Genomic DNA, 13,542 nt, shown 5'->3' with positions numbered 1-13,542 from the left:
GTCCCTTCTACTGTGTGAAGAAGGATGACCTGCTAATAAGCTGGACAGAGTCCATGGAGTGCACAAAACAAACCACATTTATCGTAATTTGCGATGGAGCACATTTCCTAGCCCTCAGCTGAATAAACCTCTCATGGATCCAAGCTTTGTTTATTCAGATAACCATGAAACAGCACGTGCCCCTCTCGCGTCGTAAGCTCCTTACTGTTTGTGTAAGGCCGGTTTCAGACTATTGCCGCAACAGCCGTCATTTCGTGTCTCAGCCAACCGAACTGCATGACATAAGTTTTTCACGTCCATATATCATGATTCGGGTTTTACATCTGTAATCTGAACATAGCCTAACACACAAACTCAATCCGCTCTACCACTAAGAACTCCGGACAGGTCTCAATGGGCCGTTTAACGTCCGCATTTAAATCTCGCACCAGCACAATGGACATCCCATGCATCAGTACGGGCATGAAACCTATAGCTGCGCGTGCACGCCTCACCTCATCTCTCCCACTATTCTCCACTACAAACACACGGACGCATAAACCGGCAACCGGTCATGTGCGCGTGCTTAGAATTGGCAGACGCCATTGAAAACATCCCCTGAAAGTCTTCTGAAGAAGTGATATTGGCTCACGCCGGCGTTTCAAGCGGGCAATTTGCGGTTCATCCGGGAGGGATTCGCCGCTACTCCACGAGCTGAACTTGAGGCGGTAACGGCGGTGCCAGCAGCTTTCCGTTGTTTTTCCCCCATTCGCGCTTTTGTTCGGGTCAATGCTTCGATTCTTGCTCCTCATCCTCCAAACGAACGGCATGCATCCGTCCAATAACGATTTAAAACCTGGAAGCCTTGAGCTCTATTGTCGCATAAAAACATGTCTGCTTTCCTTCCCCATCGTATTCATCTTACTGCGTGTGTAAGGTGTCTGTGTAACACATCAACCAACACCCGGATCACTCGATTGAGGATGACAGCCGATTGAGCCATGTAAATTTTGACATCTGAATTACCAGCACAAACAGCATTTCATCGGTAGAAGCATGAAGTCTACTTGTGTGTGCACGCCCCCTTTTTCTACCCACAAACCGTGCACGCATAACCGGGCAACCGGTGATATCGCATACTTAGGCGTGCAACTCACCGTTAAATGTCGCTCGGAAGGCATTCCTAGAAGACAACGAAATGTGAGCTCGAGCCGGCGTTCCAACTGGGGAGGTTTTTCTTCTACCGGGAGGGTTTCGCAGTTACTTGGCAAAGTGAATTTGAGTGGAAATGGCTACTGCGGGTTTTGGTCTTTTTAGGGGGCGGCCCTTTGGCAGCCGTTTCCTGGGTATTGCGGGAGCGGCGTCTGTTTATGTCCACGTAAGCGAGTGAGCGAACGCAACAGCAACGAAAGAAAGAAAACAGAGGAGCGTCTAGCGAAGGCTGAATACGGAGTACAACATTTGCGGCTACGGCGTCATCTCTCTGAGTGCCTTTCCCTCTCCCGTTTCATGTTTCGCCACCAAGGAACGTCCAGCCCCTGACAGTTTCCGCAGGAGCTGTTCCATTCTCCGCTAATCAAAACCGCGTGACGTTTGCGCGTGATGTTCCAATACGATTTGCAACAGGATGCTCGCTGCTTCCTTGTGCGGGGGTAATCCGAACCACGTGCCATTTGCGCGGGAGGCTCAAACACTATTTGCTACATGCTGACCGGCGGAGGCGGCGCACTGCGAGGTAGCAGCAGAGTAGCGCACGCCACCGTACGTTCGCTGATCACGCGAACACTTCCTGAGACCCAGGAGAAATGAGCCGTGACCGAGAAGACTGCAGCTCGCGTTGCGCACAAATTTCATATAAGGGAGTGTAGTAATCGTGCCTGCGTTTTCTACGCCCGTCCGTCCTTCTGTTTATTTTTCGCAATCGTCTTATTACCGCATACCGCCCTTAGCAGCCGACTACGCGATTTGCCAAGGGGGCATCGGTGGAGGGAAGGGAGAAAATAGTTGTGAAAGAGCCGTCAGTGGTGGTGAGGAGGAGCCCCGCAGTGGCGCAGAGTAAATCTATGACACCGGAAAAACTGGGAGGGGCGCGGATGTGGATATACATCTTTACAGTAAAAACGGCATGCCACGGGCTGCTGGCAGCACTGGCGCTAACGAATGTCACAGTATGCCGTCGGCAGTATTGTTTTATTCCGAGATCTGGACAAATCGGGTTCACATTGAACTAGATGACCAGCTCCCTGTCGCCTGGCTACTGCCGCACCCCTTTCTGACTGCTTTGACGAGAGTTTCACTAACGGAGCACACTGTAAATGGCGCGTCCAATTTACCCCGCGTTTCCCGCGCGGATGTGCTTGCTCGCCCGCGGGCGTGCTGCCGATACGACTTTGTCTGCTTTAGCGACAGTGGTTTGGGCCTGTTTAGGCGCAGCTTCGCTTCCGTTGCGCACTTCCTTCCCCCATCTTGATCAACTTGTTCGACAGCGCCTTCTGGGTAACCCGGAACCGACGGAATTAGGTGGTCGTACTTAATGAGTGGTTTGAACGGCAGAGAAACAAAATGTAGAAACCACATACATACGTCTGGCCGATAGAGAAACGCTACCTTTTGTGCACTGCTTGCACGAATGGGGCTCTGTTTTCTAAATTGGTGAATACCAATAAGGTTGTGTTTTAGGAGGTATTGCAAAAGGAGGAAGGAACAACTAGTTCTAATAAATAGCGATTATATAATGCCGCGAACCATGCATTGGGTTTGTTTATTTGTGTTTCGCTTTTACCGTCCGGCTGCGCCGGTCTGTGTTATCTCCGTGCCAAGGGAAGCGCGTGTTCCATTCTTTCTTTCTGTGACGCATGTGTTATCTGTTCTGATAGGGAGAGCATTCCGATCTAACGTGAACATCCCGGAATAATCTTCTTGCATCTACAATGTTCTCGATGCGAATCGACGGTTCCAGAACCACGCGCGCCGAAAGATAAAAAGCCTGCAGAGCAGACGCCGGGGCATTCGATTCTGCGACGCCCGCTGACGCAAGTCACTTTGTTGACCGCTGCTTCGCCGCCTCTGTATTCTTTTGAGTTGTTAGGGGAGCACAAGTTCGCTCCAATAAACTTGTTTCTCCTGCAAGACAACTGCGTCGTCCTTGGCTTCGTGACAATAAGTTACCTCAACTTTCTCGCAATTTTCAAACTTACTGAATGAACTAGTTCAAATCGGTATAAATGAGAATCACTTAACTCGCATGCTGAATTGTTTCAGTGTCTATGCTGGTGTCGCGCGGTGGTGTAGCCCCGAGCTAGCACATCAGGATGGCCAGGTTCCGCTGTGTCACCCTTCATAAAACGCTCCTGTCTGTTTTCTGTCTGCCGACGCACGGCCTAGGTACCGCTGTCTCACCCTTCGTAAAATGCTGCTCTTTCTTTTCTGTCTACCGAGGCACGGCCGGGCTGCGGCGGCGGCGTCCACTGCTTTAGCCCTGCCCTGGCCGACGGGTCTGCGCTCGGGGCGCCACCCCGCCAATTCCAAGTGCAGCTGGCAGAATCTCTCGTTTCACTCTTTGTAGAGTCACGTGTGTGAATTCAAGTGACGTCGCATGGGCAATTGTGGGTGTCGTTTAAAGCTTTCCTTTTCAACCCTCTTGACAGCCTAGATTGGAGCTTTTTTTCAGTATTTTTCCACAGCTATTAATTTTCTTTCTTTTGAGCGCAACTGCTGCTTGCCTTTTTGCATTACACGTGGGCTCTAGAAGCGAGTCCGTCCAGCATTTCGATTTCTCGCAGTGACAGCTTCGTCCTTTTCGCGTCTTCAACGCACGTGGTGTATACTTGGTGACATTTTGCCGCTCATTACACATAAATGGCGTAATGGCATGTTATTTTTCTTTTTTTTTTTCAGGGAAGCCTTTTAGGTGCGATGGACCAATACATGCTTGGAGCAGTGTCGCCGACCTACCGGGTAGGTGTAAATTTTTTTTCACTGCAACAAATAAATTCTGGTGATGGTTCAGGTTCGAAATATACCCACCGAAACTTGTCTTGTGGGTATGATTTAATACTAATGTAAGTGTTCCCATCAACAGAGGTCCGTAGCGTGAGCGACGTGGACATAAGTATGGCAGCAACTGGCGGGCCATGTAAATTTTTACACGTTGTTTTGTCTGTCACAAACACACTTTCAACCTGTGTCGAAAACAAATACCATCCTTTAGCTGGGTTCGTTTAGCAACAAAAGACACTGTAAATGGTCTATTTTTGGACTTTTGCTAGGGTGTACTGGTGTTGAAAATGACAACACTGTTAGGGGTCTAAATGATCTAAAGGGGTCTAAAAAAAAAGGGGTCTAAATAAAGGGTGGTCCTCGCCACATCCCTTGCTGATTTCGTCTTCTGGCGCAGGACAGGCGTCAGCTCGGTGACCCAGTTTTCAGAACGAGTCGCACACCTCGTGATCCTTGCTACGGGGTAGACACATTTACTCCGCTTATCTGTAGTAGTCCATGTGAGGAACCCCTATTCCTTGGAATATTATGACGACCGAGTTTGATTGCGCATTGTTCTGGCTTGTCATATCTTTAGGTTATACACCCCACTTCTTGCGATGTCCTCCGTCGCGTCGTATAAAGGGCGGTAAGACCCCTTAGACCGTATTTGTGGTGGGGCTGCGTATGTGATGATTTCGTTGATGGCATCAGCTACTAGCCGTTTTCTGATGGTGTTGTACCTGTCGGCATTCGCCATGGTCGGTGGGCTGATTATGGCGATGTTCTCCGTAGGGTTTAATCGGGGAACATTTCTTCCACTCCGCCTCGCATAACGTTTGCCGCTGCGGAAACTGCGTCTTTGATCTGAGCGCCGCCCAGCTTTTTGACGTTCAGCCCGTCACGTGGCCTTAGAAGGATCTTAATACCTTCTTTCTGCAGCTTGGGAGCACGTGGCGGCTGCGAGTTGCGCGGGCGCTTCGTAGATTCTTCCATGGGTGTCGATGATCCGCCCCTGTCGCGAGGTTGTTGCACTGCTGTTAGGCACATCTTGCTGATCGCTCGGCTGTCGCGTGGGCGGTGGCTGTACAGCCAATCCCTGTCGCTTTCGAATTCTTCTGGTGATATTGGCTGACCATTGACTTCGACGAACGCCATGTCACCGATGCGTTAGACGGGGCAGCAACCCTGCCCAACGACGCAGTATGCGCAGCCGGGGTCCCTGGGTCTCTGTCGCGTCAAAGATGGCTGTGTAGCGCCGGAGCCTTCTGAAAGCTTAGCGAAGCCCGGTCCTCTCCGGGTCGAAGGATGGCCGCAAGAATCAATCGAACCACTGGTCCGATATCCCCTAAGTTGGCGCCAACCTGCGTGTTGACCTTTGTGGATCCGAAGGGGAAGACGGGTTCCTCGAAATTATGGTTATTACGCCACCAGAGATCAAAATGCACAGCCTATATAAAACACGCCTACACAGCTTGGCCACCTGGTGGCCAAAGCCTGCGTGTTGATGAGCACGTAATGTATCGACGATTTCGAGTCCCCGCCAGTTTATTTTCCCTTTTTTTACTTTAATCATAACTGCTCTGTAGCAGCACCGATTGAGCTTTCAGACTTGTGCTCGGTGCAACTACGGTACTTATTAATTTGAGAGAACTGCCGGTTGATCAGCAATATTGCCATCCCAGTCTAAGAAGGTCACCACCGAAGGTGATTGACGTAAAAAGACGAAAAGAACGTGCGATTGCAGTACTTGCGACCCGTCCTTGCGTCTCTTGATCGCATTGTTTTTTTTTATAGACATTGTGCTAAGGAGAAAAGCAAAGAGAGCTCTTCTGTACACACCTGAACAAATACAGCAACGGCGGTACAAAAGCAGCAATTTCAATTTTAAGGCACGGTGGACGCTTCGGACACAGTAGCACAAAAAAGATCACCATAGGTTACTTCCGCACTTTGTAAATGCCTTTGTGACTTAACAATCTCGTTTCTCGCAACTGTAAACTTTTGAGCCAGTTTCATCGAAATATAATCACGTTTTTTTTTTTCACAAATAAGCTTGTCTCGACATGTGAGTGAAAGAGTTGCAAGAACGAGCAAGCGTGCGTTAACGCTTCCTTTTTGCCCAATTTTTAATGGCGCTGCTGTTTAGGCTTGAATCCCATCCGTGCCGGGCGTCGCTCAAAGATCGGCGCAGCAAAGCGGGGAGAAGAAAAATGGTAGGCCAAGAAGTGGGAGGGGAAGTGGCGAGGATTCAAGGAGTTCACAAGATGGTGTGGGGAGTGCGCGTCGCGGCGTGGATGTTCTGGTGAAGAAGCGCGCGTCCGGGATTGCCTGCGCTTAGTGATGACATAACCTCTGAACTGCAGGTGTTCTACTATACTCCGGGACAACTTAAGAACCGCAACAATGATCAAGATTGATGACTGCTCTTGCTTTCCCCTTTGTATCGGGGTGATGGCGTGTCATCTCACAAAAAGGACTTTATACCTATGTTTTATACTCTTGGTTTAATTCTAGGGCAGACACAAAAAAATTGTTAGACACAAAATACTTTTTTTTCCTGTTACAGCTGTTTTTTGTCCTAGGCGATATTCCCCTCTCTGCTTTTCGTCCACCAGCATCTTTTATTCGCCTCGACAGCCTTATAATTAACTTCCTCTATGCTACCCTCAAATCCTAGGGCTTCTGGAAGCCGAATATTTCCGTCATGTAGATTTGGATGGACACCCTCGCATTTTAACACTAAGCGCCGCCTAGTTTCGGTTTTTTTTCCGCAGATTACGCATACCCCATCATTTTGTGAATACTTCCCCACAAAGCTCTGAGTTCGCAAGCAAGCTGCTCTAGCCTCAAAAAGCAAAGCACTACCCTGGGAATTACCGTAGAAATTTTCCTTTGTAGTGTCCAATTTCTCTTCCCAGTACATCTCCAACTACGTTTTAGCTTCCATTTTTTCTCTCCATTTATCCGGAAGTTTCCCCAGCGCCTCATCACCTCAGCCTGCTGTTACTCCGCGCGGCGCAAGAAGTGCCTTAACGCGAACATTTCGAACGTGACACCAGACGTTCTTGTTACTTCTCACGCTTATTCTTCTTTTCAATTCCGAAAGCCACTGCAAAAAAAAAATGACACTAGCTTCCCACGAGAGAACCCTGAGTTGATGCGAAGCATCTCGGAGGTTCTAAACGTTTACGAGATTGGGTATCCAAATAACGGAAAATGTCGGAACTCCAGACGGCGCAGCGTGACTCAACCGAAGCAGCAACTGAGAGAGCGGCGCGCAGAGTGGGTTTATTATATAGAGCAGATGGAATGGAGAGGAAGAGACGCACATGCGCGCTTATCGCGCAGCTGCGGTGAGACTAGTAGCGCGCGCGCTATCGCACAGCTGGCATGGAGAGGTGGAGAGGAGGAGCAGCGCGCGCGCTATTTCACAGCTGGCGTAGAGAGAGGGAGAGAAGTGCGTGCGCTATCGCACAGATGGTGGGGAGAGGGGGAGAGGTGCGGACGTACAGACGATGGACGACGGAGCCCTGAGCGAGAGATGCTTTGCATCTAAAAAGTGAGATGTGGAATTGAAGACGATGTTACGCATTTTGCGCAACCTCGTTCAAAAACGCTGTCGCACGTTGACATCTGGGTCCGTCGCTTGGTCTTAGTGATGCACTAAATGAGCTATTGCCGTTTTTTTGTGCGCGAGATATAGCGAAAAATTCGCTACTCTTTCCTCAGTCTTCGCATCTCAACCGCAAGGGAAGCCGAATTTTTCAATGCCAGACATGCTCTTGCTTGATATAGTGCTGCTCAAGCTGCATGTAGACAGAAAGTTTAATTAGAACGCTTGTAACCCTGATTTGCGCTGACTTTGCTTAAGGGGTTTAGGTTTGCTTGAAGAATGAAGTGACCTTTGCTAGTGCTGTTACGGGCGGCGTCGTATTACTCGAGTGCAAATCTAATGCCCTGGTAATAACTTGAGCCGATCAAAAATTCAGCGCACTCATCCAGGTGAAACTCAGCGGACAGGGTGATATTGTTCGCCATTACGGACTAGCAGGTGGCTTCTGCGGCCCTTGCTGGCCACGGGACGGCCCCGCTGCCGATGGGGGCACTGCCATGGAGGAACTTGCCCTCCTAAGGTGTCACACGTTCACAGTTGCCCCAAGCCGAAACTCGGTGCTGGTCGGCACACCGCAATATCTGCCAGCACTAGCGACTACTGAGTAGAATACTGATTACTTAGTTGGGACCTTTGGACTCAGGAGTCAGTCCAAACGTCCCAATCTGCCGGCCTCCTCTAGTACCCGGTCTATCAGCATTCGCTGATCAACCGGTGCGGCCTCCCAGAGTGTAAGTCAGTGTTGTCAATCAATCAAGCTTTCTCATTCATGGGTACAAATGCCAGGAGCACAGACAAAAGGCCATTCTGACGGGCTTGACGAGGTCTGCGCCCCCTAATTTGAGAGTTCATCATCCAGAAAACATTTTTCTAAGCTACAAAAAGAAACTTACAATACATGATAAAAATGTACAAAACGTTTAGCAGCAACATCCAACATGATCAGGTTTTCATCCGTAACAATGAATGACAATCACAGTCACACAATCAGTCACGCAAGAAAAATACAGTTTGTATTCCAAAAAAAAATAAATGAAGCAGTCAAGACAATTCCAGAATATACATTTAAAACAGTTTGCTAGAAATAAATAGACGCTGAAAATAAATGACAGTCACACAATCCCCGTCATGCAAGAAAAATACGCTTTGTATAGCAAACAAAATAAATAAATGAGGCACTGAAAACAATCCCGGAATATACATTTAAAACAGTTTTGTAGAAATAAACGCTGGCAACAAAGAAGTTCAGTCACAGGATAGCCTGTTTACTAATGATGGTAATGATTACCGAAGCGATTGTTTTCCGTAGTTTGTTCGTGGAAAAGGAATGTGCCATTTTTCATAATGGCCTGTTGGGTAGCTGCGGCAATTCAGATTCAACTTGGATAGCAAAGCAATGAAGTTGTTATTTTGTTTCATTCCCGTATGACATCGTTTAAGCAAAGTGTCGTTGTACCGATGATGAATTTCGCGTACGCCCAGAGATTTAAAAAGAGGTGCGGTGTGCGCGTCATGCGCAGCATTTGAAATCGCACGCACCTTCTGTAATCGTTCAAGCCTTGTAATATAAAATCTCGTGGTGTTCCCCCATACTAAGAATCAGTAGCTAAGGTGTGAAAGAAATAGACTTGCAAATGAGTAGCTTAATGGTGGTGGGCCAGACGAATCGCAACCTGACAAGAATTCCGGCAACCCGTGCAACCCTGCTTGTAACTAAGTCAGAATGTTTTGTCCAATTAATGTGCTCTTCAAATATAATTCCCAGGCTTTTTACAGAAGCAACAATCTCTATTTTCGATGCACCAATAAGCAGGTCCCCATCCATATTGTAGTTCTGATTTTTGGCCCTAAAAATAACTGCTTTGGTCTTGGTGCTGTTGATAGTCAAGGAATTAAGCATGCTCCACTCGTTAAGGGTCTCTAGAACATTGTTGGCTTTAGTTTGTAGTTGTGTAGCATTAAGTGAAATAAAAAAACAAAGTGGTGTCGTCGGGGTAGGTAAGAAACTTTGTAGAGCTGTCAACATTTACTACGTCATTGGTGAAATGCTGTGAAAGAGGGTACCCATATGTTGCGTAGTATACTGCTGGGTACCTCCGAAGCTGGACACTTTTACGGGTATTTTTGACGATACATTATAGCATATCTGTGCAAGTTCGGAGACGTGTTCGTTGGGATTCGAGTTACATGTGTAATACCTCCGTACACTGTAAAATAAGGGTGTAGTCAGCCTGTGACAAACATACTAACACCCAAGCCAAAAAAATCAAAAGAAAACACCCTTTGTTTTATATAACACCCTTACACTCTAGCAAAAATACAAGAATACACCCTATTAAAGGGAGGTTTATCGTATTACTCCCTTTCAAAAGGCATTTCTCTCTTTTGATGCGGTGTGAGGGCATTAGTTATGGACAAAATGGAAATGGGATGCGCATTGCAAAATGATTTACACGCTTTTTGTATATAATTAACTTCTTGCATTTTACGCAAAAGCAAAAGAAAACACCTTTTGAAAGGGTGTAACAGCGATAAAACGCCCTTTTATAGGTGTGTAGTTTTGTCTTTTTGCTATGGTGGACGACTGTTGTAAACGACAAAATCCCCTAAGGGGTGTTTTACCGCATTTTTGGCTGGGGTGCATATAAGGTAGTTACAAACTTATTTACGCCCTGAAAGGCGTAAATCTCTTTTGAGTGTAGCTCAGCGTTAACTATCACTGTGTTCCCTATGTGCTTTGCAGTACTACCGGCGCTCTGTGTTAAGGGTGGCGTACCCACGTCCTGAGTTCCGCATTGACTGGATCGGCGACTACAGCTCCACGCACATCTTCTTCTACACTTGGGCCATGGTGAGTGGAAGCACGAAGTACGCGCCTCTTACTACACTTTAAAAAGATATACACCCTCAAAAGTGTCAATCACTGTATGTAAGTGACACTCTTACACACTTAAAAAACGAGATTAAAACACTTTTCGGGAGTTTAGTTTGGTTTTGAAAGCCGTGCACCCTAAAAACAGGAATAGAACCTTTTAGGGAGTTTTGATAATTAATTACACCCATGAAAAGGGGTGTATTTTCTTGAAAAGGCTTAGGGTGCTGGGTATAGACAAAGAGGGTATAAATCATTTGACAGTGTGGCGCACTGGCTTTAAATCTCGACCGATTTTTAGATAAGGGCTCCTAATTCTGGTCAAGATCACAGCTCTGCTATAATTAACGTTAAAGAAGCGTGGAAGACACAAACAGAACTTTGTTGAACTTGAAAGAACTGGGCTTGGGTAAATCAGTTCGGTCACAAAAGACCTTTTTCTGAAAGCAATATTGAATAACCTTCAAACTTCGATCTGCAGTGGTGTAGTATGCACGGCAGGGGTGACGTGATCGGGGTTTTCATTCAGCACGCTTGCTTTCGAGTGGTACGATCAAATGGATCTGATGGTCCCACTGCGATCGCCCAGTCACGCGTCTTCGTGTGGAATTAGGTTGGTGGCCGCAAATCGCACAAACAAGACCCTATGACTTCAGAATAATATCACCTATAAATAGGCTTTCTTTCTTTCCCCAATTTTCTTCGAAGTTCGCGCTAAAATTGGTAGCCTTGTTCTCCGCACAGAGACGCCTTCTTAATGAACCAAGCATATTTTGCCTTCGGGTACCTTTTAAGTGCTGCACGCATTCTTATCCCGCCGTCTGATTGGCCGCAACACTACAGCTATTTCTCCCAGCGTGTCTGGTTTAGAGTCCTTCTTATGTGAGAGTGTATAAATACGTGTGTACGCGTTGAAACATAAACCCTGAAAACGTCTTTTCTCAATGTATTGACTGGTTTATTGATACAAATTTCCATGCGGTCTTCCTTAGTTTCTTTAGAATATTTCCAGGCTGCAGTGTATAAGTCGTACCATAAAATGTGTAAGAAAGTGGGTTTCCAAGTTGTCCGCCATAGACGGCAGTAAACTAATTCTGACCACCTGGGGATCTTTAACGCTCGCCGAAATCTCGTCAAACGAAGATTTTTCTTTTCTCTTCTACAACATAACAGCCGCCTTCACGCGGGTCACATCCGGGTCTTCGTAAACTGCCGCCCACCACCTTAGCCACTCAGCTACCAAGGCGGGATATTTAAAGTGTCTCCTTTCTATTTACCTTTCTACCTGTATTTTGAGCATTTCCTTTGTTATTCTTGATGTGTCTGCTTTTCGCATCCGAACTCTCATAAATTGCCGTTTTATTCTTTCGTGTTTCCTTAATTCCTCCATCTAAGAAGGGATAAAAATGAGTTTTCTTTACCTACATTACCAACTGTGGTTGCACGTAAGTTAATTTTTATGAAAGGTAGAAATCGACCACCCGCTGATATTTTAAATGCGAATGCATTTATTAGTCGGGGGTTGTCTTGCGTCCATCGAGCGGCATGCGCCTGCATTCCTCCAGCGCGAGCGCACGTGAGCGCGCGCCTCGTAGTTCTGCCTTCGTCGTCGTCGTCGTCGTAAATGCGAATGCATTTCTTAGTCGGGGGTTGTCGTGCTCTGTCGGCGTGCGCCCGCAGGTGTTATCTCTCCGCGCTCGATGCCGAACGCATGCGCTTGAAGCGAGCTGTACTAGTTTGCTTGAAGCGGCAAGGACGGCCAGTACTGCGGCGTTAGTCTCGTGTCTAACATGTATGGGAACTTGATATCGCACGCCGTTGCCACGTCTCCCGTTCGAGACACGTCTCCGTACAAGGACTTGTACACCCTTGCCTACACCGGAGACGGAGTCTTTGTGGTGACCGTGTACCTCGCGCCCAACCTCGCTCGAGACGCCGTTGCCGCGCAGCTGGTCGCGGCTATGGAAAGTGTACGCGTGCGCTCCAAACCCTCTGACCCCATGGTCTTGGTTGGCGACTTCAACGTTGACGTGCGCATGAAGAGTGGCGAGTGGCTGGTCGAGTACATGCAGACCAGGCACTCTATGCATTGTCTCTCTGCCGGCTTCGACACGTGCCCCACTACCATTCACGGGAGTTGCATTGATCTGGTCTTCACGCGAAACTGTGACGCGCGTATGCTTCTCAAAGACCCTCTGACCGTGCCCTTTAGCGATCACAAGGCAGTGATTGTGGCCGTCAGGTACAACGATAACACAAACAGGTGCTGATGAATAAATGATTACTTTCACACTCTCGTCATTAATTACGCCATTACTCGCAACACACTCATCGGTGCACCCAATGCATTCGCATTTCTGCACGGTTCCCTTCGGGGAGGTGCGGGGGAATTTTTTGTCCTGCAGTTATTAAACAAATCCTGGCCGCCTGTTCCACATTCCTGAAGGTCCACCACAGATCCATTCAAAAATCCACCTAAAATAAGTATTTTTTGTTTTGCTTTTCCGCATTCTGCCAAGGCAATACTAACTGTTTATTGACACTACACCAAAATCCACCTAAATACACCTAAAATAAGTATTTTCTTTACCTTTCCCGCATTTTACCAAGGCAATACCAAGTGTTTATTGACACTACACCACAGCCCTGTTCACGGCTAGGGAGTAATATCGGCAGGTCCGCCTTTTGATGAAATTGGCCCTCAAATGCTGTAGGAACAGCTCGAGGGCGTGCCGACACAATTCGGGAGTAAGGACAACTGTGAAAACGACGCTCACAATTTGACAGATTTCTGAATCGCTAGAATACATTCGATGAGGACCTGGCTTACACCTGAAACGGTTTTTGTGCCTTCAGTGTGCAGCGCAGCTACATCCTCCGCTGTGGTTGCTTTGTACGTCCACAGCGGCGCTCAAAGAAAAACATTGGTTTTTCTTTCGTGCACACTGCTTATCGCCTGTGGCCTTGCTGTAAAAACCCAAAGTACATGTCTAATCTTTTGTCTCACAATACGCTTTCTTGACGAGGTTCAATTGCTGCTGAATAGATCACTTTCGAATTTAGCCCTCAGAAACAGAAATACGACAGGAGAAGCAGC

The 13,542-nt window shown here is 47.5% G+C and overlaps 1 protein-coding gene across 2 annotated transcripts in view; it reads left to right on the top strand.

The window, feature by feature from the left end:
* Positions 1-13,542, top strand: part of LOC144152334 (endothelin-converting enzyme 1-like) — a 126,023-nt gene that overhangs the window by 109,145 nt on the left and 3,336 nt on the right. For both annotated transcript variants that reach the window (XM_077683599.1, XM_077683600.1), the window contains 2 exons: positions 3,877-3,936; positions 10,317-10,424. In XM_077683599.1, the coding sequence (XP_077539725.1) occupies positions 3,877-3,936; positions 10,317-10,424 (168 nt within the window). The remainder of the gene's footprint in view (positions 1-3,876; positions 3,937-10,316; positions 10,425-13,542) is intronic.

Source organism: Haemaphysalis longicornis, unplaced genomic scaffold (genome assembly GCF_048455015.1).
Source record: "Haemaphysalis longicornis isolate Haplotype H1 unplaced genomic scaffold, Haemaphysalis longicornis Haplotype H1 scaffold_9, whole genome shotgun sequence".
Lineage (NCBI taxonomy): Eukaryota > Metazoa > Arthropoda > Arachnida > Ixodida > Ixodidae > Haemaphysalis > Haemaphysalis longicornis.
Note: the sequence above shows the minus strand (reverse complement) of the source record. Positions and strands in the feature narration are given on the sequence as shown.